This window comes from Aotus nancymaae, unplaced genomic scaffold, assembly GCF_030222135.1.
Source record: "Aotus nancymaae isolate 86718 unplaced genomic scaffold, 86718_ANA_hifiasm-v0.15.2.pri h1tg000033l, whole genome shotgun sequence".
NCBI lineage: Eukaryota > Metazoa > Chordata > Mammalia > Primates > Aotidae > Aotus > Aotus nancymaae.
In genome coordinates this window covers 55,456,351-55,484,279 of record NW_026988447.1, presented here as the reverse complement: position 1 = coordinate 55,484,279, position 27,929 = coordinate 55,456,351, and the positions used below count along the sequence as shown (strand labels likewise).

General features: G+C 39.0%; 1 protein-coding gene across 3 annotated transcripts in view; it reads left to right on the top strand.

The window, feature by feature from the left end:
• The first annotated feature begins 3,384 nt into the window (after positions 1-3,384).
• The window catches only part of EGF (epidermal growth factor), a 97,002-nt gene continuing 72,457 nt past the window's right edge, over positions 3,385-27,929 (top strand). For all 3 annotated transcript variants that reach the window (XM_021676404.2, XM_021676403.2, XM_021676402.2), the window contains exons 1-3: positions 3,385-3,963; positions 25,324-25,523; positions 27,202-27,383. In XM_021676404.2, coding sequence (XP_021532079.2) covers positions 3,837-3,963; positions 25,324-25,523; positions 27,202-27,383 — 509 coding nt within the window. In that variant the 5' untranslated portion in view covers positions 3,385-3,836. The remainder of the gene's footprint in view (positions 3,964-25,323; positions 25,524-27,201; positions 27,384-27,929) is intronic.

The following is a 27,929-nucleotide window of genomic DNA, read 5'->3' as shown; positions in this document are numbered from 1 at the left end:
AACACAAATCTCAAAAAGATCATGTTAAACAAAACCAGCTAGACCCAAAGTTGAACATACTGTACGACCGCATTTCCATGAAGTTCAAAAACAGACAAAACTAATCTATGATGAGAGAAGTAAGAACGATGGTTACTTATGATTCACATACAGCGGGATTCACTGGAAGGAATTTATGGAAAATTTTGACAATAAAGGAAACGTTCTGTGCTTGGAAATTTCTACCCAAAATGGTGTTTTACAAAAGACAGTTTGAGGTATTGATGAAATATATATATACATTTATCACAACTCATCAGACTGTACACTTAAGGTCTGTCCGCTTTAAATAAATTTTACTTTATTAAGTCAGGTTGGGAAAACCAAATGAAAGCAATGTAATTTATTTTGTTTCTTTGATATTTAAAACGGAAATAATCCATATATCACCAAGTCAAATATTTTCTCTCACCATCATTTATTTAGGTGAAAATAAAGCGGTGATTATTTTCACCTAAATAATTTATGGTTTTGGAAATAGAAAAAGGGAAAGAGGATACTGATTCGCACTTTTATACACATAATAAGAGCCGCAAACCGTGGTGTGCATTTTCATTACTTCCAGCGAGTAGCGTTTCATTACATGCAGTTGACAGTATCTCTAGTTCTCTTGTCAAGGCTTGGAGAGCACTTGAAGTGCTCGACATTTAATGGTACAGTACTCTTATAGATTGAGCCAAATTGAAGGCCGGGGAAAGATTGTTTTGGAAATGACAGAAAAGCCAGAGTTATTTCCCTAAACTTTTACATTTTTAGAAATTCAAATACCTGGGAGGATGATGAAGAGGTATGCTGTAATTAAGGAGGCAATCCGTTGATGGTGTGGTGGTGGCAATGATTAGTAAGAGGTGCTGAGCACAGCAAAAAGATAACTCAGGAGAATTAGGTGCCCTGCATTTCAACGAGGAAATTTCATCTGAAAAGTTAGAAAAATGACCAGCACACATAAATACGTGTCCCAATAGTCCCTTCCAGCTATCGCTGTCCACTTACACTTACAAGCATTCAGAACTGTCTCCTTGTTATTAACGTCCAACTTTCTTACTGACCAGCCTGCAGGGTTTCCCCCACCCAGCTGTGCCCCTTTGGGATCTGAGAAACTATTAAATAAGAAAAAATTTTTGTCCATTCCTGCTCCACATCCTATCGTCAACATGACCCTTCCACGCTCACCTGAGGTATCCTAATTACTCCACAGCGCTTCCCACTGTGTGCTGTAGTCCAAAGTACATTGCAGCTCCCCTCCTTCTTTCCTGACACCCAGTACGTGATCAGTCCCATACTTGGTGACTGGTCATTCATTAGCTCATACTCATATACTCTTTGTTGTTGCTGTTAATCAACCTCAGCCAGCTCTTAACGCTGAGGACGATGACTTCTGTTTCCTGTACTCCAGACAGTGCCCTGTCACATATAACTGTTCAATTAACTAACCAGTTAGCTAACTTTAACTCATTTCGAGAAACTAAAACGTATTTGGTAGCTCAAACCCATAAGTTATAATGCATTTCTTGTCAACTTTAAAATACAGAGTGTATTTCAATCTTTTTGAATGCAAGACAGGTTCAGTTTTATCTAGAAGTGGAAACATAAACTTATTAAATATCTCCTGAAATCCTTCCTATTTGGGTAGCTCTGTCCTGTGATTTTTTCCCTCCAGGCAACTGTGGATGATGAATTAGCTGGGATTGATCTTCATCATCAGTCATCAGCCGTCAGCCATAGCATGTGCTATACCTCTGTTGATTCTGTCATCTCCTAGAGGGCTTGTACTCAACATTAATGACAACATTAGCCCAGATGACATGTAATTAAGAAAGCGAACCTTTTTCCAACCAGAAATAATATGAGAGGTTCCAGATCCAAACAGAACAGAGCTGTGGATCATTTCATGTCTGTCTTCATATTATTCTCCCCAGTCCACTCCACTGACACAGCTTGATGCTTGACTGTCCTCTAAGCCCTTTCCATCGCTGTCATCTCAGATGCTGGCAATGTATTTTGCTGAAAGGGAAGCTTATTAATAAAGTTAGTAACTTGGAGAGTCAGTGCAGGTTATTTGTAGAATGCTCATTATGAATCTTGAGTCTGACTGAGTCCGGAAAGCAGTGGAATATTCCACATATCCACCCACAGGACGTCTGTTTCCCCTCTCCCCAGGGTCTGTTTCTCCTGTAAGGGTTCAGAGCTGCCTGGCAGAGGCTGGCTGAAATAGGAGAAATCCTGAATTAAGCTGTTTCAGAAAAGTGACCCAGTCTTTGGAGAATAATTAAGTATGAGTAAAAGGCTTAGAGTCATTCTGTTCTCCTCTATAATAGGGTGTTCATTGTTTTTGTCGCTATTGCTTTTATGTACATTTTGATTAGCACTTGGAACACTACCTCAGGGTAACTTAAATGAAAGTCTATTTTCCAGGATGGAGTAAACTGGCAGAAATTTCCATTGTGTATCAAATCTGCTATAAATTGTTTGCCTTCTGGGTATTTTGGGCCCAAGATGTACTCCTGAAGAAATAACCTCTGTTGCTCCAAGTAGAAAGTGGTTGAGGAGACAGCTAACAGATACTTCAAGCTCTTATTTTCTATCACAGAGCTGTGAAAAAAAAAATAGCCTAAATGATCTGAGAAGGAATAGCATTCCGTTCTGCTGGATTTCCAGTGCTTCCCAGCTTTTGCACTGTTAGCTTATTTTTTCCAATGGCCTTGTAATAACAATCCACTCTTTTCCCGGCACTCCTGGCCCCGGTGATGTTTTATCATGCTCATGCTGAAAGAAATGGTATGTGTGCATACTGTATCTCTTCATTTGGCTTCAGGGATTTCCCTTTGATTTGGAAAGAATAATCTTTCAAATTCCGCTATAAACTATACAGGAGAAAGAGAAAAAAGAAGATTAAGTTTCTGGAATGTACACTGGTATTGACATTTTGTTCAAATAATGAGCCAAAGGTGAACTATCTTTAGTATGGCTCATGTGAATGATCAATTATTATCAATCCAAACTATCGGCAGTGTTGCTCATCATTGATTTATACTGGATGGTTTAATTTTGTCTCCATCCTTCAAGACATTAAAATATAGCCAATATTAGCAGGTCCTGCCAAGACACCGTGAACTCCTCCACAGTCCCTTAACTCCTGTCTCCCTGTTCTGCCCAGGATATTTATGGTGAGTAGCAAGTTATCTCCTCTTTGGCAACCATCCCTGCTTTCCTGTGTGGAGGAATTGCTCGCATTCTCATTTGCAAACAGAGGCTCACACAAGTGTCACTAAAGGAAAGGGGGTGGAGCCTGAAGAGCTTTAAAAAGCAAAGCTGAGTCATTCCACTTTTCAAAAAGAGAAACTGTGTTGGGAGAGGAATCATATCTCCGTATTTCTTCTTTCAGCCCCATCCAAGGGCTGTGGCTGGAACTTTACATCAGTTCTTTCCTTTCTTTTTCCTCTCTAAGCCTTTGCCTTGCTCTGTCTGTCACAGCGAAGTCAGCCTCAGGCCGCCAGAGCGGGGCTGTTAAACTCTGTGAAATTTGTCATAAGGGTGCCAGGTATTTCTTACTGGCTTCCAAAGAAACGTAGATAAAGAAATCTTCCCTGTGGCTTCCCGTGGCAGGCTGCATTGGGAAGTTCTGTCAGTGGAAGAAAGAGCTGGAGGGCAACAGCACAACAGGAGGGTAAAACATGCCCCAGGGCCAAGGCTCCGCTCAGGCAGCCGCGTTTGGGGTCAGACACACTCACCTTGCCCAGGCCATGCTCCAGGAAAATCAAGTTGTTTTCTTTTGAAAGTTCAAACCCATCAAGATTATGCTGCTCACTCTTATCATTCTGTTGCCAGTAGTTTTACAATTTAGTTTTGTTAGTCTGTCTGCACCGCAGCACTGGAGCTGTTCTGAAGGTACTCCCGCAGGAAATGGGAATTCTACTTGTGTGGGTAAGTAATCCAATGAAAGGGAGCTCCAGGTCTCCGGGAGACTGCCCTCACATCCCCGTTGATTCAATCCTGTATACTTGGGCATTTAAAAAACTTTGTCTTTGGGTGTGTACAGTTGCTTAATTTTTGTTTTCTGATGCATGTTTATTTTCTTACTGGCCATTAGAGCTAATGTGCTACCAACTAAAAATTGGTAACTCTCAAGCTGTACTTCAGTGTGTAAGTGAATGAATATACCTCATTTTAAACTAGCAGAACATTTCATGGAAGCTTCAGTTTTTATTCTGACAAGACGAGTAATTAACACCTAGTTGATTGGCTTTATATTGGAAACTAGGGAAACAGATGGTTAATTTTTTGTTTGTCTATTTGAAACTCTTCAGCCACAAAGAAAAAAAAATCCTTCCTTCTGAAAGCTTTGTGTAAGAATTCAGAAGTTGCTAAGAGTTAGTGAAAAATGGGAAGGGAACTGTGAACAAAGGTAATTGTGAGAATTAACCTAAGTTTCAATTTCAACCTCCTTCACTTTCTCCCCACTCTCGCTGTTTCTGAGGCTGACACAACTCCAGAGTTTTAGTAACAGATGCATTGTAACTCTGAGAACTGCCAAATACGACAATGGGCAAATAAGCCACACTGTCCTCTCATATTAAATGGATTTATCGCCAAGGGGAAATGGGCGCTTGACTGAAGGCGAATTACATTCCTGTCAAAAGATATTGCCTGAAAAACATTCTCTCTCTAACTGTTAATTCATTTGTTGAGTCCTTGGGTGGGTCTCCAACCTCCTGCTCAGACAAGGCAGCCACCTCCACCGATGAGAGAGTATAAGCTGCTCCGACGTTCCATTCTTAGCAGCTTGCTCTTTTGAGATGGGGTCTGACTTTTAAAAAGAGGTAGATGGAGGGAGAAAACACAGTACAGTTTCCAGGAGAGACACCTCTGGAAGACAGTACGCAATAGTTTGAATAAAGAGAGCAGAACGGAGCCAAACTGCCAAAGCCAGGCTGCTGTCCTGGCTCACTCATTAAGGAAGTTCCCAATGAGGAAATCAGGTGCTTCTGCTCAGAATCTCTGGATTCTGTTCTCAGGTGGCACTCCTTGTAACAGGTGAGCAGAACTCTAGGGTATCTGAAAGAAAGGCTGAGTCCTAACGATCTCTATGTCCACAGCACCTATGACATTTCTGCTTCCATAGTGTGTACTCAGCAAATTCTTGTGTATGAATGAGGTGTCTTGCTCTGATCTGCTAATGACATAGTCTTAGAGAACGGCAACAAAAAGAGGATGACAAATGACAAAAGTGACCTCGTGAACCTTAGACTCAGCTGTTGGAGGCAGAAGTAAAACTTTTGTATATAGTAATATCAAATAGACTGGAGCCCCTTTGGAGTGGGAGAATTTTCCCGGGAGTAGCTGGCAAATATCTAGAGTTGGGCACTGTCATTTGCATGGGATGTGAGGGGTGACATTTGGGCCAATCTATCAGGCAGCCAGTAGCTAGGAAAGAAGAACCCAAGTTGCTGAAGCAGAGCCCAGGAAATTACAAAAATGGGCTTTAATGATTGGCTCTAGGATCTCAGAATAGTCTGATTTCTGGCTGGCAAGTAAGTCTATGCCTTGTTTTCCTTGCCACCCCTGATGGTGGCTCAGAAGTGTCTTCGTCAAGCTAGGTTGTACCCAATAAACATAAAACCCAGGATAGAAACAATGAGTTGGGAGACGTGTCACAAAGTGGAAGGAACCACAGGTTTTAGAAGCAAACAAACCTCGTTTCATATCCATGCTACTAACTTGATAGCTGAGTTACCTTAGAATATCTCTGAGAAGTAAAACCCTCACCCACTGCTTTTAGGATTTTTGTGGGGAGTCACGTGAGATAACCAAATGTGTACCAAAGCATGGTGCTTAGCAGAGTGTGCTCAGTTAATGTCCTCTTGGGCTCCACGTCTTGGCTAAATCTCTTTGATCGAGTCATATGATGAGATGTCTTATTTGAACAGCGCAGTGACATGGCACAGATCCATGGAGTGTGGAATGTGTGGATGCCACTTTGTGACTCCCTGCCTCTCTGCTTCCTCATTTCTTGCAAGTCACTGGTTTAAACCCTGTACTTTACACTCACGGTCTCATGTTAGCTGCTAACTGCCTGGGTCACCCTCTGTCACTGCATGCTTTTCAGAGGATAGTATTTCTTTCTCCTCCCTAAATAGATATGGTACCATCATCTATTTTTCCCTCATTTAAATTCTACTTGCCTTATTTCTTGCCCTTGGCATTGACATAGATCACCCCTGCAGCCAACCTGACCCAGCAGGAAGAATGCTTTGTGATCTAACAGTATTCAGGTAAACTTACGCAGGACTATTACTCATGTGGCTGCTGGCCAGATAAGCCAAGTAATAGCAACACAATTAGGTTTCTTTCTATTTCTCTTCCTCTCCCTGCTTTTAAACAAATTAACTGAGTATTCTCTTAGCTTCTACTTGAGCTACAGAAGGTGAGGAGAGCAGGGAAGACAACTGCTGGCAAGTGGTTTCTGAACTTTCAAGGCTATTTACCCTGGAGGACAAATAGCATTGAAAAAGAAACGGTTCCTGTTTGGCATCTGTACCTACGTTATTTATATGAACTTTTTGGTAAATAAAGGGTGAGAAGAAGTACAGTCTCCCAGCTGCAGGAGGGATCCCGGGTGGCACTACGTTAGCCAGCTTGGTAGATCACTTTTAGTAGTAAACAGTGAAATCACTGATTTCAGCACCGGCTAAGGCTTGGTCCGCTTCCCAATTACTCTGGCAAACCAGAGTAATTCTGAGACCGGGAGCTTGTTTGTTTTTTCAGTCAGGGTTATGTGAATGTTTATTTTTTTTATCCAACTCCAGTGAAACTATCCTCCAAATATTCAGTGGTTTTTAGTCATTGAGGGGTAGTAGAGCTTAGTGGTAAAGAGCATAAGCTTTGGAGACAGATTGCCTGCCTGTGTTCAAATCCCATTTCTGCTGCTTGTGAACTGTGTGTCTCATTTTCCTTACTCTAAAATGAAGATAATTGTACCCTCTTCCTAGGACTCTTGTCAGTATTGCGTTAATGTATTCATTTTCAACACTGACTGCACATTAGAATCACCAGTGTTCGGCTGACCACCCCAGGCAGTCTGGATCACAGACTCTTCTGGGACTGAAATCTAGGTCTCATTTTTTCTTAAAATGTTCTCTTGGTGATTCTAACCAATAGCCTGGGTTTAGAACCACTAAGTTAATGTGTGTAAAGTGCACAAAACAGAGCTTGGCATATAATAAACGCTTGATAAGCCTGAGATTCTATTCATGTTTTTGTTGTTCTAAAAATTATTTTTATGGATGTAAAAGTATTTTCCAAATGTGTCTTGGTTTTGCCTATGATCATTGAACATTTTTTATACATGACAAAATGCCATATTGAAAAACCCAAGAACAGTTCTACAACATTAAAAAGTATAGTTGAAGTAATTTCAAAATACAAAAATTCATATTTTTGTAATCAGAGGAAATGTTTATTAAAAATACAAAAACGTATCAACTCGATTCGAGTAAGTACCCTTGTGGAACTGCAGCTCTGGTGTTTGTCTTTTTCTTATACCAACTGATAATTCCATTCATTGCAAATTAAGTCTGTTTGTTAGGTTTCTTTCTGGTAATAATGTTATTTTAACAGCAGCAAAAACAAGCCACTTGAAAGTGATAGTGATTATTTCAATTTTTTGCATATTTTTGTCTATATGTGGGAACCTTTCCTGAAGGATTTTTAAAGCTATTAAAGGCACATTAATTTTCTTAATGAATTTACATTTTGAGGCTAATTTGAGCTGGTCTAAATATTTGACATTCAATTTAGAAGTTGGAAGGTGAGAACCATTTGGTTGTGTTCAGGGTAGAGCAAATAATTGATTGTTTCCATCAATAGTAAAAGGAGTAGAAGGGGCATGGTGGCTCACACCTGTAATCCCAGCACTTTGGGAGGCTGAGGCAGGTGGATCACTAGGTCAGGAGTTCGAGACCAGCCTGACCAACATGGTAAAACCCTGTCTGTACTAAAAGTATAAAAATTAGCTGAGCGTGGTGGCGTGCACCTGTAATACCAACTACTTGGGAGGCTGAGGCAAGAGGAACTCTTGAACCCAGGAGGTGGAGGTTGCAGTGAGCTGAATCATGCCACTGCACCACTCCATCCTAGGTGACAGGGCGATACTCTGTCTCAAAAAAAAAAAAAAAAAGTAAACGGACTAGTAATTTGGCTCAAGTAAATTAAAAACCTTACTTTATAATTTACAAATCCGCCTTTATGAAAATCCATTTCAAATTATGATACCTTGTGTAGTGTGATTGGTTGGGTTTTTTTTTAGCTTTTAGTTTTTTTGTCTTTTTTAATTTCAATTTTTACTTTAGATTCAGGGGTACATGTGCAGGTTTGTTACAAAGGCACATTGTGTGAGGTTTGGGCTTCTATTGATCCCATCTAATAAGTTGTTTTTTTATTTTTATTTTTATTTTTACAGACGGATTTTGCTCTGTTGCCCAGGCTGTAGTATAGTGGCATGATCTCGGCTCAATGCAACCTCTGCCTCCTGGGTTCAAGCAATTCTCCTGCCTCAGCATCCTGAGTAGCTGGGATTACAGGCATGTGTCACCCACACCCGGCTAATTTTTGTATTTTTAGTAGAGACAGGGTTTCACCATGTTGGCCAGGCTGGTCTCGAACTCCTGACGTCAAGTGATCAACCCGCCTCAGCCTCCCAAAGTGCTGGCATTACAAGCATGAGCCACCGCGCCTGGCCTCAGTTGGTTTTTTACATCGGCAGTCTTCAGACTCTGTTCCATCAGTAAAATAATTAAAATGTGAGCATATGCTCCTAATAAGCACATGTTTATTTATCAATTAATACATGTAATAAGTACACTGCACACATGAATATGTGATATAATGAGCATTACACAACAAATAATATATCTAATATTTTCTTTATCTGAAGACTTTACCTGAAGGGTTGCTGTGGGGAGGATTGCGGGAGGGGCAGGGGTGCCTGACATCCCAGCACTTCAAACAGGAGGCCCATGCAATTGCAAACCATCTTACATAACCTCTAAATGATATACACCCTCCTTGGAAGACAGTTTTAGAAAAAAAGTGAAATGGCAGAATAAACATTTACCTTTTCTTCACTATAACCTCTATTCCTTTCTCTTGATTGCTAGGTGGTTTTTTTTTTAAAAATTATTATTTCAAGTAAAGGTGGGTTATTCATAGCGAATGACTTTTCTCAGAGTGTGTAATGGTAGAAATAGAAATGGTTGTGCTGAGATTCTTGCAGAAGAACCAGAAGGCCAGATCATGTTCCTGACTGGGGCCTGGAGTTTTAGAAACGCCCAGGTCCTGTGGCTTGCTGACTCTGCATCTATTTAGATTAAAGTGGCCTGCACCTCCATCCTATGTTCCGGGAAACCTAGAATCTCCTCTGTCTTGGAAGACGCTGGAGGTGGGGGCTGTGATGAGGAAGGAAAATGTGTCCCCTCCGGGCCGCCTGCTGAATTATTCATCTACCTTGTGTCTTCCTACCTCATGTACTGTTCCATTCCCATACTTCACCCCTTCACGCCAGCCACAACCCTGTCTCACTTCCTCGAAAGAACGAGGAAACAATTGTTTTGAGCTGTGAGGGACAGACTTTACCTGAAGGGTTGCTATGGGGAGGCTTGGGGCAGGGACTGCTACATCCCAGCACTTCAAACAACAAAACAAAACATTTCTTCATTCCTGTTCTTAAAAGTGACACGATTTCATCTGTGGAAGGGACTTGCCAGGCATCTCTTCTTCTTGGGCCTTAGTCTTCCACCACGTCAGCCAAACCCTCTCCCTCTGCAGTGGTGTTGACCTGCACCTTGGCCCCTTTCCTGGGCCTCCTGAATCTACTTCAGACCATCCACATCCTTCTGCAGAACATTTTAGGTTTCTTCTTCCTCCAGTTTTGTTTTTCTGATCATATCCTAGACCTTTTTTTTTTTTTTTTTTGAGACAGAGTCTTGCTCTGTTGCAAGGTGCCAGGCTGGAGTGCAGTGGCACAATCTCAGCTCACTGCAACCTCCGCCTCCCAGGTTCAAGCAATTCTCCTGCCTCAGCCTCCTGAGTAGCTGGGACTACAGGTGCACGCCACCACGCCTGGCTAATTTTTGTATTTTTAGTAGAGACAGGGTTTCGCCATTTTGGCCAGGATGGTCTCGATCTCTTGACCTCGTGATTCTCCTACCTCGGCCTCCCAAAGTGCTGGGATTACAGGCGTGAGCCACCGTGCCCGGCCTTAGACCTACCTTTAAAATGAAAATAATTTTTTAAAAACTGTTAAATAGTGCACTGATATGTTTTGCTAACCAAAACAGTTGTATTCATGTAAGAATTTCTGGCTCCTGGTTTCATGCCAATATTTTCCTTTTCCTTCTACAATGAGAGATACTAATTTTGAGACAGAACTGAAAGTTCTCGTCGGCAGTCCCAGGTATTGGGAATGCATGCTCTTCTCTCTCTCTCTCTCTCTCACTCTCTCCCTTGCCTCTCTCTCTGTCTCTTTTTCTTCTCTTCTCTTCTCTCTCTCATTTCTCTCTCTCTCTCTCTGTATCTCTCTGTCCTGTATTCTGAGTCTTGGAAGGGACTATAGCACTTTGGGGCTGAGGAATGCCCTTACTTTGGCTTGATGGACAAAGAGACTTGAAAAGAGACTTTAACATGTCTGGTCATGGCCAGCGGCTGTGAGTTACACTATAGGTTGTCTGTCCTATTCCATTATCCATAATCCTTAAAGAGGACTTTATTAAAAGTTAGAGCTAGTTCTCACTTATGCTCAGGTGAAATGGTACCATGAGTGACAGGTAGGGGGAACCTTCTTCCAGGAGCACTGTGGTCTCACACTGGTGTGGCCAGAGATCAAGGAGGTCAGAGGAGAGCTCTCGATGGGGTGAGGATGAGAGAGGCAGGACCTGGAATCTCTCAGAGGGGTCTAGGGTGGGAGGATTTTAAAGGAGACTAATTTCTAGCAATTTGCTTGTGGTGGCATAATCCAAAAAATTTCACTATAAAAAAGAAATATGCCCTTATTTAGTAGTCATTGACTGGGCAGGTCAAGTGTAAAGTATACATGTCTGTGAATAGAGATGTATGCTCAGAATATTCCCTAGTCAGTGGTCTACTAGAGGGAGCATCAACTAGTTTGGCTTGTGAATCAGTACAATGTCTTTTATTTTTATCACTGATGTGTAGGTTTCATTTAACCAATTCATATAGATTAATTTATAAGTTGCTTTTTAATCCACATAGAGTAAAAAGTCAAACGTAGAACTTCAGATGAAAGGTAACAAAGATTCCTTACCTGGAAAATAAGTCTTCTAAAATCTGTTCAACGTCCTTAATCTTTCAGTCACTTTGTTTACAGTAGAGGAAACTAGGAGAACCTAGCAACTTTCCAGTGTAAATTGCCTGATCTAAGCTATTTTAGCAATTATTGTACAGAAGCAGTTTTTTACAAACTAATTGTGAACAAAACAATTAAAGACTCAAAAACTATCCTCAATAGCTGGCAATGACTGCATTGGAGAACATTTTCAAACGATCAATTTTTAAGAAAGAAATCACTTTCTCTCATTGGTGCGGCCAGAGGTCGAGGAGAACAGAGGAGAGTCCTTGATGGGGTGAGGATGAGACAGGCAGGCCTGGAATCTCTCAGAAAACTCTAGGTCAGTTTTAAAGAAATTAATCATTTTCTTTTAAAGGATTCCTAAATCTTTTTCAAGAAACGTTCAAATTCCAGCAAACAGTTTAATTATTACTCCAAATTTGGACCACCCTGGAGCTAGAAAACAAAATGCTGGTCTTGTTATGTTGTAGTTTCTCATGTTAGAGTTAGAATTAACTTTAAGAAAGAACCAGAAACAACAACAGCAACTGCAGAGATCCTGACGATTGGAATGTAATTGTCCCCGTTGTCTGTTGACTTCTTGCCGACAGGCCAGCACTTTCCTCCACAATGCTAATTTTGTTCACCGTGAAGGAAGAATTGCCCGGATATTAGGTGAACTAAGAACATAGATTCACTTTGTAGAGCTTCTTTGTTACCACTGAGGTGGCTCTGTGTATGGCCATCCCAGGCCCTTCCCAGCTGTCTTATTTGCTGGGGCTCATGACAAGATGATTGAGAGTCAGGTCTGGAAAGTTGAGGACTATTATTGCCAGATGTAGAAGAAGAAAAAAATTACATATATATATATATATTTTTTTTTATTGAGTTTTAGGTTTTGGGGTACATGTGAGGAACATGCAAGATTTCTGCATAGGTACATACATGGCAATGTGGTTTGCTGCCTTCCTCCCCATCACCTATATCTGGTATTTCTCCCCATGTTATCCCTCCCCAACTCCCCATCCCTCACTGTCCCTCCCCTAGTTCCCCCACTTTACACTTCTTGAGAGATCTCAGTATCTCTGAAAATGCTTTACCCTTTGGTTTATATGGCCAAAGTTACTAACTTCCAAAGGCAATTGTGGAATAATGCTTGTCAATATGTCTTTCTTTAGGAGATGCTCTATTTCTTAACAGCATCTTCCAGAGCTTTCTTCTCAATTCTGGGAATTAGCAAATGTATAGAAACTTCAGTTGTTTCAGCCAAATACAAGGCAGAAACTTCTACTTTCATTACCTGTTGACCTCCTTTCTAAGCCTGGAATCTGGATTGGCATCTGTTTTTTTGATTCTGACTTGATTTTCTGATTCTCCCAAGTTGGCCAGAGATACCAATGCCTCTCAGTGTCTGGGTTTCCCGAGTATTTCCCCAGACATTCAGTACACTGGACTTTGTGTGTGTGTGAAGGTATTTGAGAGCCAGTCAACTCCTGTGACAGTGATCCATGGTAGGCACTGATTTATTTGCAAAGCCTCTTCCCCGTGATATGAGAGTCCTTTTGGAGAAAAGCACTGCCTCCTTCCTCCATTCAGACTAGCTTCCCAGGGTTCTGTGTACCAGCTCTGTGCACAGTAAGGGGACTGTATCTGTGAGGTGGTTCTTTCTGTGGGTAGGTGGTTGCTAGGCTACAGATAGTCACAACAGCATCATGGCAGCTGCCTTGTTCTTCAGCACATGGTATATCAGTTGAGAAATAGTGTTTTATTTCATTCATTCCAACACTTTTCTGGTTAAAATTTTAAAAGCTTGAAGAAGGATCTTTCTTTTTCATATACACTGTTCTTGTATAAATAGGTCAAAGGCAGATTAGTCAAACTCCACATCGTCATACCGCATGATGGCTGACACCAATCCTCTGCACTTCCAGCCAGCCCTTCTCTTATGAGGTTTATAGACACGCCGAAGGGTTGAAGCTACCAAGGGTCATCTGGTGTTTTTCTTAATTCCTCTGAAGCACATTATTATGTTTACTATAAGATTTTCAACACAAAGGAAATTAACCTCTCCTTGGTGTGCAGGGAAATTGCAAAGGTTATTGTCATTAATGTTAATTTACCCACTATATCTTTTAGATTCAAGCAACATTGTTTAAAATGTTCAATGCTCTAAGTGGATCAAAAGGCTTATTATTTTTTGGAAGACAAATTTGAAAAACCTACCAGAACTTTTATCTCTCCTGGTTATTCTAATGAATCATTGCAAAGATTTCATGTAAGTGGGAAAAAAAGACGTATTTGAAGAAAAATGTTCATCTAGGACTTCAATCCATTAAAAAGCACCCAATCATGGGCACCTACAAGAGGATGAGTGACTATCTTTCAATACTGACATGTTGTCTTCTGAGACGGGAGCTAATAGAAGCACATAGCGCGTGACATCCTCTTTAACATGAGCTGTGTTGGCACATATGAAGTGACCAGGTTTATTACTTCCAAGAGATGCAGTGCCATTTTGAAACAGAGGACACATTTTAAGCAGAGTGAATTCTGGTTGGTTCTTTATACAGTGGATTGATCTTGTCACACAGACAAAAATGGAGCAGCTTTGGACAGAAGGTTCTAGTGTTACATTTGCTTGTTACCTCGTTTTGCACGAAGGAGTTCTCTCATCTTTCGTCAATAGCCTGTGCCTAGCATGTCATGTTAGGTCTCAGTTTTGAAATTGATAGAGTCTAATTCTGGAGCTGATACAAGCTGCTAATACCTACCTCTTAGATTGCTATGAATACTGAATGGATTAATTCACATAAAGTGCTTAGAATCTTAGCTGACACATAGTAAGTTATCAGCAAATGTTATTACTCTCCACCAAAATCCATAAATGAAACATATTAGAAACACCTTTGCTTTCTATAATTTTTCTAAAACCCATTTCTTCAAATTTTCAACAATGCTTCGAGAAATCTAAAGTTAGTTTCCTGGGATGAACTAAGTCCTTAACCAGCAGGTTCTTTGTGATTTTTTAAATTATCGTTTTCATTATCCTAACATATGACACAGATTCCCCATTAATTATTTTTTAAATAGTTAATCTTTCTATTTTTATATATGCCTTCAAGAAAATTATATAAATTATTTTTTCTCTCTATTTATATAGCTATACCTATAGGTACATATATATAGAGGTAGGGCCCAGAACTTAATGACCAGGGTAGGATTAATGAGAACAATGAAACTGGACTCAGGAAATATCAAGACTCCAACACTTCTTAATTTTACCTCATTTTTATCTATTTGTCTAGAAACGCTCAGAATGTACTATCTATGGGCAAATATTTATGTGTTTATCCTTGCAATTTGAGAAATTAAATTGAAAGCTGGCTAAAAAGGAGAGAAGATAATTGTGTCCAGTATAAATGACACTTACACCAAATTTTGTACCTCCAATAAATTTTTTACAGATTTAATCAGTAGATTAATTTTTAGAATTCCTTCAGAATATTGGGTGTTTAGTGTCACTTGGGGGAGGTTATTTGTTTTAAGTTATTGTTTTACTTTACTTTCCTTAGTAGGGATCATGATGACACATTTTTAAATTATTATGATTATTTTTTGAGACAGGGTCTCACTCCTGTCACCCAGGCTGGAGGGCAATGGCGCAATGAAGGCACACAGCAGCCTTGATTTCCTGAGCTCAGGTGATCCTTCCACATCAGCTTCCTGAGTAGCTGGAACTACAAGTGTGCCCAGGCACACCCAACTAATTTTTGTATTTTTAGTAAAGACAGGATTTCACCATGTTGCCCAGGCTGGTCTTGAACTCCTGGGCCCAAGAGATCCACCCACCTTGGCCTCCCAAAGCGCTAGGATTATAGGTATGAGCCCCCATGCCTGGCTTATGACACATTATTGATTTTATATTTAAAATTCCGATAAACAGAAAAGGAAACAATTCACAGAAAATAGAGGTTAAGATAATATGCAGAAATTTACCACAAGTTTAAGCCTCCTTGCCAAAGTGCCATAAACAAGAAAATTATTGAATTCTATAGTACAGACAGAATATGAATTAAATTGATAAATGTCAAATTACAAAGGAACTTCAAGGTCATTTAGACCAACTGCTTCATATTATGGATGAGAGGCTGAGATCTAGACAGATGAAGTAGCTCCTCAGGTCCTATGAGGTTATAACTCAGGACCCTGGACTTTTATTCTGCCAGGTTTACAATGCACATGACACCTCTCAAGATTGATTGTTGAAAATCCATCAATGTAACGATTTTATTAGTTCTTTCTACCAAAAGTATTAATAGTTTTAAGGTGGTTTAGGAAAACTTTCCTAATATATCTAGTTCTCTATGTTGAAAGAACTTTGAAAGTAGGACTTATATAAATGAAATTTTCTTTTATATAAATTATTAATTAATTCAAATCAAGTCAACAAGTGTTAATTGGACACTATGCGCTTGGGCTGACAGTGGCGACATCACTGATCCACATACATAGGGTTCCCAGGCCGGACAATGTGGCTCCAGAGCTCTGTCAGTGGTTTACCTGATGACTTATGGATCATGTTATTTGGTTTTATCAAAACTAACTCTTACAAAATTCAGCAAGTGTCTCAGACACCTTCCTACAGAGAAACTAAAGATTGCAGACAACACTAATATTGCAAACCCAAGAGAACAATGAGGAAAGGGCAGCCTTGACACCACTCTTATTCCTGGAATGAGCATTTTGTTGGCTACGTAAGAGCTGAAAGCAATGCAAATCTCTGTAGATTTTACCAAAAAAAGAAGTTAAAAAGAGAAATTAACAAGAAGACAGCCTGAAAAATGGATTTACAATTGTTATTATTGGCGACGAACCTCACAAAAATTGTAAAATGTACCTGGGAAGATGTTAGCTAATGATAACATGAAACCATCAAGACAAGCAATATATTTGAAAATGGGTATTCAGACCTGAAAATGATTTTTTAAATAATTTTTATAGTTGTGTTCAAAGTTATGATAGTTAAGACTCTATTTACTAAGCTTAATGAAAAAGTCAGAAGCCTCTCTTGAGGTTTCTTATGGCAAAAGAGGAAAAGCCTGATATTATTGGTGAAACACTTGTTCCTCCTGCTTCCTGTGTGGTAAAATATTGCTAAAATAATACATGGAAAACCAGACGACAACAAGTTAAAATGTGTTCCTCTGTAAGCAAATACTGCTGAAAACTGTGCAGAAAGAATCAACAAAAATGTGATGAAGAAAATACTAAGTAACTATACTGTTGAATGAAAGTAAAGGTGCCTCTAATATATCACAGCTTATGGTATTTTCTAGAAACTAATAGCCGACATTTACTGAGAACTCACTATGTGTCAGACAAGATTTTAAGCACTTTACATGAATTACTTTACTTATTCTTTTTGACAATCCTTGAGGCAAGTATTACTATTATTCCCATTTTATTTTTGCAGTTGAAGAAACCAAGATACAGAGAGGTCAAGTCATGTGCTGAAGGTCACACAGCCGAGTATTGGAGCCAACAGAGTCAACACGAGTACTCTGTCTCCAGTGCCAGTAACCTTAGCCACTGTCATATTCTTTTCTATGAGAGAATAAGGGAAAAATGCACCAGAGAAGAAATTGTCTCAGTGAAAGTTCTCACAAGTCAGAAATGACTTTTTCTATATGTTAAAAAATGTTCTACAAAAAAAATAGTATAACTGTATTTAGCAGTGGTAGAGCCACTGGACTTAACTAGAACAACTGAAAAGCATTCTTGGTGAGATGACAGAGAGCCCCACAGTCCTCACAGCAAGGCTGTGTGGCAAAGAAGTTGAAACTGGAATTGCATCAAGTGCTATGGAATGTCACTGATGTAGTTATTCCTGTAAAAACAAAACTAACTAGTCTCTTTATAGTACTTTGTATTTGATGGGGAGTAATCATAAAAATATTTGTCTTACATATTTTCCACAAAGTATCTTGAAGCAAAGCACTTAACAGAACACTCAAATGTCATGTTATTCTTTTTTTTAAAACGGATAAGTGTTGGCTGGGTGCTGTGCCTCACTCCTGTAATCCTAGCACTTTGGGAGGCCCAAGCAGGAGGATTGCTTGAGGCCAGAGTTTGTGACCAGCCTAGGTAACATAGGAGACCCTGTCTCTACAAAGAACTTAAAAACTTAGCTGGGCATGGTGGTGTATGATTGTAGTCTTGGCTTTTCGGGAGGCTGAGGCCGGAGGATCTCTTGAGCCCAGTAGTTCAAGGCTGCAGTGAGCTATGATTGTGCTACTGCACTCCAGCTTGGACAGCGAGTGAGATGCCATCTTAAGAAGAAGAAGAAAAAAGGACAAGTGTTGAAAATTTTTTGGCTTTTTTTATTTTTGTGATTACAGAGAGATGTCAATAGTATGCTACCCAAAAATAACTAAAACAACAAAACTTTATCTGAATTATAGATGACATTTTAATAAGTGAGAAAGTGACTACTAACTGTAAAAAATTTGTGTATGAAGAGAGCAGTTTGAAGATAGATATTGGAGATGTTTCCATTGTTATGTGATTTTATTGTTGAATCAATGCCAATACATCACCTATTAAAAATTCTGTCTGCACCTTTAAAACGTTTGCAAACAGCTAAGTTATTTTTAAAAATCTTCCAAATGCAGTTTTTGTTTTTTTAAATTCACTTGTTAAAAATATAAAATGCATTGCTATGTATGTACCTATGCAACAATCCTGCATGATCTGCACATGTACCCCAGAACCAAAAGTACAATAAAAAAAAATTAAAAAAACAAAACAAAACATAAAATGCAATGCCTTCTGGTTAGTTTTCATTTACTGTTTAAAATCTAGAAGATAGAAATTTGCTGGTCTAATTCAACAAAATTTGTGAATAATTGAGGGATGTAATTAAAAAGTAATTTCATTTTTGCAAATATGGCCAAGGGTGCATTTATTTTACTTGATATAGACATAATTGTAAAAAATTCTTTTTGTTTATAACAGCTGTCAAAAACCAAATATCAAAACATATTGAACTTTAGATTAGATTTTTCATCAAATTCAAGCTTTTCAGTAAACAAACTAATCAGAAGGTGTTATGTGATACCAATTTTTAACATGCAGAGGGACTTTTGGGACTGTGGGACATTCCTGACTAGAGATGTCCACCAGAGACATGTTCAAAAGTAGATGCAAAACTCAGTAGACAGATCAGGATAGTGATTTCTGAATTTTGCTGTGTGCGTGTGTGTGAAACATTTGGAAAAACTTTTCTAATGCTTTAATGTTGGTAAATTTATGTTAGTCTAGTAGTGTAGTCTTTAAATAAGATTGAGCATAATTTATGTTGAAAAGCTGAGGGGTGTTTAAACATGCTTACTTAAGATTAAGGATTACCTACAGCATAGGAACATCGTAACGGTTCACTGTTCTGCAAAACTGTATTATTATGAGTTTTAAAAGTTCTACTGAGCTGTAGCATTGGCTAAGAGATAGACACAGAAATTAATAGAACAGAAGAGAAAGTTCAGAAACGGACTCACACAAGTATACTCATTTGATATTTAACAAAGATGTTAAAGCAATTTAATGGAGAAAGACCAGCCTTTTCCAACAAAGGGTGTAGGACCAATTAGGCATCTATAAGCAAACTAATAAATGTCAACCTAAACCTCAATCAATACATGTAAGATGTACATTGGTTTGATCAGGAAAGGCAGGGTAACTCAAAGGGCAAGGTTAGGTGGGGGTAGGTTCCAGGTCACAGAAAAATTTTCAAAGATTTTCTGATTGGCAATTGATTAAAAGCCTTATCATCTAAGGACCTGGAAATAATAGAAAGGAATGTCTGGGTTAAGATAAAGGGTTGTGGAGAGCAAGGTTTTATTATGCAGATAAAGCCTCCAGATAGCAGGCTTCAGAGCTCTTATAAGATCTAAAATGGTGCCAAACCCTTAGTTAATTCTCTCCTGGATCAGGGGAAAGACCTGGAAATGAAAGGGTTTTTTTCTGCAGAATGTAGATTTTCTCCACAAGAGACAGCTTTGCAGGGCTGTTTCAAAATGTTAAAGAAATACATTTTGGGATAAAATACTTTGATTTCTTTCAGTGTCTTCTACTTGCCATGTGATGTTACACTAGAGCCAGGCTATAATTTGGTTGTCCTATTGCTATAAAAAATCTGTTTTGTCAATCTTAAGATCATTCTTTAAATGTTAATGCTGGTCAGCTGTGCCTGAATTCCAAGGGGAGGAGGTTGTAATAAGGCATGTCCAGCCTTCACTTCCCATCATGACCTGAACTAGTTTTTCAGGTTAACTTTGAAATGTCCTTGGCTGAGAGGAGGGTTTCATTCAGTTTGTTGGGAGGCTTAGAATTTTGCTTTTTGTTTACAAATGCAACACATTATGGAAGTAAATATAAAATTATTCAGGTGATGTAATTATAGGAATCTGTTTAAAGGGACCTGCTTTATAATTAATTTCTGGAAGATAAATGTAGGGAATCCAGCCTTATGGTGAATATGCCTAGAACGGTGTTTCCTGCAGTGGGTTCTTTGACACAATTGAACTATAACACACTAAACAATTTCTGGTATATTTAGATAAGCAGTATAGCTTGGTCTTTAAAAGCTAGGGTCTGTGACGAGAAAGGCTTAGTGCCATATCCCTCCTCCACTATTTATTGGCCTTGTGACTTGGGGCACGTTAACTGTTTGAAACTTTCCTTTCTTCTTCTGTAAAATAGAGATATTGAGAGCATTTACCTCCTAGTGCTCTCCAATTAAATGAAATAATGCATTCAATGTGCTACCCCAGAGATAACGCACCATATGTTGACTAAAATTATTCTGATGAAATTCACCACCCACTCTCTTAGAGTAATAGCACATTACAGACTGAGAAGTCCTGTTGAAAAACAAAACAAAACAAAAAAGTTTCATGTTGTAGAACTTGCTAGTCTCAATTAATATCCTGGGGATCTGGGAAGTAAGGCTTTTCAGCTTACATGTGAATGTGGTTGGGGGTAGGTAGGGGCTTATTTTCTGCCCCAGATGACACATTTCTGTCACTACTCTAGTCAATCTTCATTCACAATTTTGGGGAAGCAAAATGAGTTTCAGAGCATTTTTTACGTAATTAAGACTTAAATTCAAATCTCCTGGCTCTTCTTTCTGGGTGTATTATTTTTAAATCACCTGGCTTCTCTCTCTCACCTGACCTGAATTTTGACATGAATGAGTAAACTGAGAAGAAAGCTGTGATTGTCCAAAACATGCATTTGTGCTTGGTATAGTTTGGCTCCGTGTGCCCACCCAAATTCCATCTTGAATTATAATCCCAGGTGTGGAGGGAGAAACCTGGTGATTGGATCATGGGGCTGGTTTCCCCAGTGGTGTTCTCGTGATAGTGAGTGAGTTCTCACGAGACCTGATGGTTTTATAAAGGGCTTCCCTGCTTGGCTCTTTCTTCTCTCTCCTGCCACCATGTGAAGAAGGTCCTTGCTTCCCCTTTGTAAGTTTCCTGTGGCCTCCCCAGCCATGTGGAACTGTGAGTCAATTAAACCTCTTTCCTTTGTAAGTTACCCAGTCTTGGGTATTTCTTTATAGTGGTGTGAAACCGGACTAGTACAGTGCTCTTTTAAGAACCGTAACTGAAGAGAAGATGAGATAGTCTTTCAGAGTGAATAAAACTTTCTGTACTTCATAAAACCCAAGCTATCATTTAAGTCAGCCCCTTGGGAGTGGTAATAAATGACTCTTCTCAGAATCATTTATATTGTTCCTGTGGGAGCAGTGTGAGGAGGCCTCAGCCTTCCTTATGTAGGTCCATAAGTTTAGAGCTACATTCTTTTCTCAGAGCGTCCCTGAAGTTTTTGAGGTCTGGAAGCTCCCTCTGCACTTTCTTCATCTTGTGAGCTTTCAGTCTGTCTCTAGATTTAGGGCAAAAAACCTGTGGTGGTGAGGGCAGGTGGCAGTGTTGGCCTGAGAGACAGCTAGGATTTCTTGTTAACCTGGTTGTGATTATCATTTATGTGTTAACTAGCTTTCAGGACGTTTGCCCCCACGGCCTGCAGAAGACAGGTAGTGTCTCTTCTCACTCACCTGTGTGGGGCCACTCCCTCGGACTCACAGAGGATGAAGGGGTGCATGTTATGAAATGTTCTGTTTCTGCTGCCTACTTCAAGCAGAGCCTGCTTTTCATCACTGACCTCTGTGTGATGTAGTCCCAGTTCTTTGAAGTCACTGATGAACAGCTTCAATATGCTCCAAACATTCGGAACTCCTTCTAATTCCTGAAGATCCCCTACTAATCCCTAGGTTGAGAAGTCGGAGGTTCTAATTCATTTGCTGTGACCTGTTTGCTGTCTTAAGATGTGTGTTCCCTAGAAATGTTTCATTTTCTATATACTTCCCCCTTACTGAACTGCACCCAAAACAAATGCTGTAGGTTTTGACATGGGAAAGCTTTAGCTGTTCAAACATGCACACCCTGCTGACATTCAAATCCACAGACCGTACCACACACCTGTGTTTACAGAGTCCTTGACAGGTCTGAAAAACATTACCATATTTATCATTTCCATAGGTAGAAGAGAATAATGACTATTTCACAAAGCCTTAATTCTCAAAGTGTTTCATTTTCTTTAAAATTATATTTTATTTCATTCTTAAAAATGTAGCCTGGGCTCTGGTTTACATAAAATGATGTGGGCTGGGTGCAGTGGCTCACGCCTGTAATCCCAACACTTTAGGAGGCTGAGGTGGGTGGATCACAAGGTCAGGAGCTTGAGACCAGCCTGGCCAATATGGTGAAACCCTGTCTCTACCAAAACTACAAAAATTAGCTGGGCATGTTGGCGGGCACCTGTAGTCCCAGCTACTCAGGAGGCTGAGGCAGGAGACTCGCTTGAACCTGGGAGATGGAGGTTGCAGTGAGCCGCGATCATGCCACTATACTCTAGCCTGGTCATCATAGTGAGACTCCATCTCCAAAAAAAAAAAACGATGTTGACAGTGTAGGAAAAACAAACACTTTGAGGGAATGTAATTACGATTGGTTACACAAAGAAAAAGAAGATTGTAATGTCCTGACACATGACAACCCAGACCAAGGCAGGGTAGAATTGGAAGTGTACTAGATTGGCAGTGCAGTACCCGGATTCTAATTCCAAGTCTACCACCGACTAGTGGCGGGACTTTGGGAAATATCGCTGAATTTCCTCTTAATTAGATCCATGTTTTCCAGGTTCACTAAGACTGAGAATCACCTGGAGTCCCTGTTCAAAAAACACATGCATACCCCTCAGCTCAGCCCTACCGGATTAACTGGAATCTCAAGAGTAGGAATCTGCAAAAAATATGAACATCCACTTACACACTCACAGAGAGGCACCCTGGGTGGTTCTTTTGAACAAACAATTTGAAAACATCTACGGCCTTCCCAATTGCTAAGAACAGCATGCTTGCTATGATTTGCTCTTAGATGGGCAAAATCTGAAATCAGATGTATTATTTATACAAAATCTGAAATCAGATGTATTATTTATACTTTGATTTCATATTTTTATTGTCCTGTATTTTTTTGAGAAGTTACAGAAGTTAATGCTGTAATTTGTGTTTTATGAATTTAAGAATTCTTGAGATTTCTCTTTTCCCTCTGATTTATTGGTTCATAGTGTTACATTGAGGATAAATGCAGTCAGGATGTAAAAATTTGTTATTATTGCTGCTAGTAAAATAACTACTATTGAATAGATTCATCTTTTATTAATTTGATGTATCTGTTTCTATGGCTTTGTTACTATTGGTAACAGCTCAGAAAACAAAACACAATTATTTCTTCATTAATTTATTGATTTATTCAAAATTTTTGAGTACCTGTTATGTACAGAGGATTGTACTGTGTTATGCAGTAAGAAATATTAAAATGTTTAAAGTGCCTTTCCTTTCTCCTTTTTTTACATGGAAACCTCCCATTTAGTAATATTTTTAATAAATAAAAATGTTTTCTTGATCTCACCAATATGTCAGTGCATTAGGAAATTAACAATATATATTGGATACATTTATTCGGCTTATAGAGCATGCATCATACACATAGCAGAAAACTGTTAGAAATAAATCTAGATGTCCGTGATCATCTATGTTCCATGAATTAGTAGCTATGGGTTTAAGGTGTGTCTTCCTAATGCCTTCCTTTTCTCCATAATGAATTGCTGTATTAGAGACAAGTTATACCAATATTCTAGTCCTTGAGTTCGAATCCAAACAGTAGCACAACCTATGTGGTGAAAACTTGGTTGTGGCAAAAAGCAATGGCAAATGATATACATGTAGTCCTCCACAATTAATAACATACTTTCACGTCTATAATTTCTTTTTTCCCCCATAATAATCCTCTGATACAGGCAGGGAAGATCCTGTGAGATGTCCAGAGAAGCGAAGCTGGTGGGGCCAGGACTGGAAACCAGGCCTCTGGCTTTCTGTCCGGTGGCCTTTCCCTTTCTCCCAAGATGCCTCTGTGATTCTACAACTGGAACACAGTGCAGCGTGGGCTCCCCCACCACATGTCTGTGTCGGGGGGCTTGTGTTGTGGCAAAGATCTGGGAAGAATAATTTGAGTGAATTCTCTTAAGACATTTATGCTGGCACCTATTTCAAACTCTCATGATCTTACAGTTCTCCCCGCCTCTTGGAGCTTTAATACAATTTACTCTCCAAAGTGGAGTTAGTGTTTTCTGACTCTAGAACATAGTCCCTGAGTAAAAGGATGTTAACCCGTCATTTTGTTCAATGCTTAAGCAATAAACACATTTATGAAGTCATATTAAGGTATTACTTTTAATGATAAAACAGAATGGAGTAAGCCCACCACAGAAGCAAGAATATGTTAGAATTCCCCTCTGTTCCCCACTCACCCCAGTGATTCTATCATTTTTCTAAAGGCAGAGTGGCCCAAGCTTCCTCACACTTGGGCAAGAGAGAAAGACCAAGGAAACTAACTTGACTTAATGAAACAAATTTCATCCTCTGGCGTTATCTCAGAGCATCAAAGGCAAGCTCTGTGTGGAGTCTGATAGTAATTAGTGGTGAGGTTTCCCAGGAAGGGATCAGGTTCCCAAGTAAATGTTGAATATTGGGGCCATCACCTAGAATAGGAGAGGACCCCAGGTGCAGGATTAGGATACCAAACAAGGCCCTAAAGGAACCAAGAAATCCAGTGAAGTTTGCCACCCAGATTTAGCAAATAAAAATGTGAAGTGCCCAGTTAAATTTGCATTTCAAGTAAACAGAAAAAAAATTTTAGTGCAAGTCCCATGCAATATATATATGGAATTCAAATTTATTTGGGCATCCTGTATTTATGTGGCAAAGCTAACAGGGTCAAAATATTTCAGAACCTTTACAGGATTCTGAAACGGAAACAGCATTTCAATTTTTCCTGCTTCCATGTAAGACCTCCTGTTAGTTTTCACCATCATCTTCTAGGTCATTTTACTGAAGGCTCTGGTCATAGGTAAGGCCCTAGGGGTCCATTTTCAAAATGATAATATCTATAATTTTTGTTCCAATTCATGTCATTAAATGTTATCCTTATATAGATACTTTCCATAATAGAATATGGTGGGTGGTTCCCTTATGAACATAAAAAGATAATTTATGGATAATAGTAAAAAGTGTCTTTCTCTTCAGATAGTTCATTTTTCATAATTTACCAATGTTCATGTCTTAGAATCAGTTTGTGGAGAAAATTTACAAAATGAAGTGTGAATATCTATGGGAACTCTTTATTATCTATACAGTAGACTTTAAACAGAAAACCAGTAATTAGAAATTATTTCTGCTTGTGTTTGTGGTCATTGGGAGGTATTCTGTTTAAATGCGATGAAATATTGAAAATATACACTTTGGTTTCTTTCTTCCCACCCAGGTCCTGCACCCTTCTTAATTTTCTCCCACGGAAATAGTATCTTTAGGATTGACACGGAAGGAACCAATTATGAGCAATTGGTGGCAAATGCTGGTGTCTCAGTGATCATGGATTTTCATTATAGTGAGAAAAGAATCTATTGGGTGGATTTAGAAAGACAACTTTTGCAAAGAGTTTTCCTGAATGGGTCAAGGCAAGAGGTAAAATACCATTACCTGCAGTATTTGAGCTGTTTTTGTACAGGCTGACAAATATAATATATTGAATTCTTAATGTATAGATAAATGAAAATTATATTACAGTTCAAATGTGTGTCTGCCAAATATAGGCATCTATTTAATCTGCATCTGTGGTAATATGGTAATATATTATTGAATAAGTTCACACATTGATATTCAGAAGCCCCAAAATGAGAATGTGAGGATATGAATATAATTTTGAAAAATATCTGAATTTATTAAGTCAGATCACCATTTTATGATTAAGATAGATTATTTGCATAATTATTTCTTGCTATTTTCACGGTACCCCAGTATTTCTCAGGTGGGGGGCAGTTTTTCCCTGAGGGAACAATTGCCAGTGTCTGGAAACATTTTTGGTTGACACAAGTAGGTGAGGTTGGAAGGTGGAGATGATCCAGGCATCTAGTGGGTAGGGGCCTGGGATGCTGCAAAACATCTCACACTATGCAGAACAGCTCCAGAATAAAGAATTATCCAGCCTCAAATGTCAACAGTGCTGAGGTTGAGAGACCCTGTTTTATCTGTATAAAATCTCCGTCATGGGTTTTGGCACCTGATATGTAGAAAGAAAAAATTTCTTCTTTTTATTCTCAAGGTACTTGCACTCTGGAAAAAAAATAAAAGCAGATGACGGATATAAAGTACTTTACTTCAAGTACATACAAAAGATTCTTAATCTTTCTTTTCAGCTGGTAGAACCCTTACATGAGTCCCAGGGGGAATGTTCTCTCAATTTGGTGATGGATTACAAAGAGCACGTGACTAGAGAAACTTTAAGAGTTGATTCTCAACACAAAGTGCACAATGTTTTTTGGTTTTCAGCTCAATCTCTTTCCAATTATTCTTAAAAGCTTCAAGTAGGTGCTAATGTGTTTTATCACATCTCCAATATTGCTAACCTCACTTTTATCAAGGAAGGCTACTCATTATCCTCCAGATATCTGGTAGTATAGTTTAAAACTCTTGAGTCTAAGAATCTGGAGGGTTTCCTGTCAAGAACACAGAAAAACTTCAAATAGTTGTGAATTTATGTCAAGTCACTAGGAAACAATCCATCTGATACCTAAAATTCCATCCTTATAGTTCTTCCTTTGGGTTAAAACATTGTTTATAAAGGACAACCATTAAAATGCAAACAATATACCTGGGTGAGCTAATTTGTTAATGTATTAGGTTGGTGCAAAAGTCATTGACTTCATGTCTTTAAGCTCGAACTCCAAGGAAATCTTGCAAAGCTTGGAATTGAGTTCAGTTGTAGATGTGGAAAATTCCATTAGCAAATGGAATTGAATAAGCTATCTTTGCGGTTGCATGAAAATTTCCCTGTTACTGTAGTTGAAATGATCAATACATTATGGTTGCCTGCCTAATTTAAATAGTGTGTAGGATAATTTTTAGTTTCAAAGCTATAATATAAATACTATTTCCAGAAATATTTACTTGGGGGTCGCAGGAGGTTTAATAATGGTGCATCAAAAAAAGGCACCATATCTGTGGCTATTTTATCATTTAAATAATTTCAGAAATGCATAAAAATGACACATACTTAAAAGAATAGACTTTTTATATATAACCATTAAGATAATTTTGTTGTGAATGAGGGAAATAATAACGATTTTAAAATTTGGTTTTGCAGACAGTATATAATATAGAGAAAAATGTTTCTGGAATGGCAATAAATTGGATAAATGAAGAAGTTATTTGGTCAAATCAACAGGAAGGAATCATTACAGTAACAGATATGAAAGGAAATAATTCCCACGTTCTTTTCAGTGCTTTAAAAGATCCTGCAAATATAGCAGTTGATCCAGTAGAAAGGTAAATTCTGCTATATTCAGACATTGAAATATATTTACTAATCTGGCGAAGACTGATAGAATTATAACATTTTAAATTCAAAGGAATCCTCTCATTGAGACCAAAGCCCTCTTTTGCAGTACACAAGCACCATTTTCTTTTTCTTTTCTTTACTTTTCCTTTTATTTATTTATTTATTTTTATTTTTTATTGCATTTTAGGTTTTGGGGTACATGTGAAAAACATGCAAGGTTGTTGCATAGGTGCATACATGGCAGTGTGATTTGCTGCCTTCCTCCCCTTCACCTATATGTGGCATTTCTCCCCATGCTATCTCTCCCCAACTCCCCACCCCCCACTGTCACCCCCACTCCCCCGCAACAGACCCCAGTGTATAGTGCTCCCCTCCCTGTGTCCATGTGTTCCCATTGTTCAACACCCGTCTATGAGTGAGAACATGCGATGTTTGATTTTGTGTTCTTGTGTCAGTTTGCTGAGAATGATGGTTTCCAGGTTCATCCATGTCCCTACAAAGGACGCAAACTCATCGTTTTTGATGGCTGCATA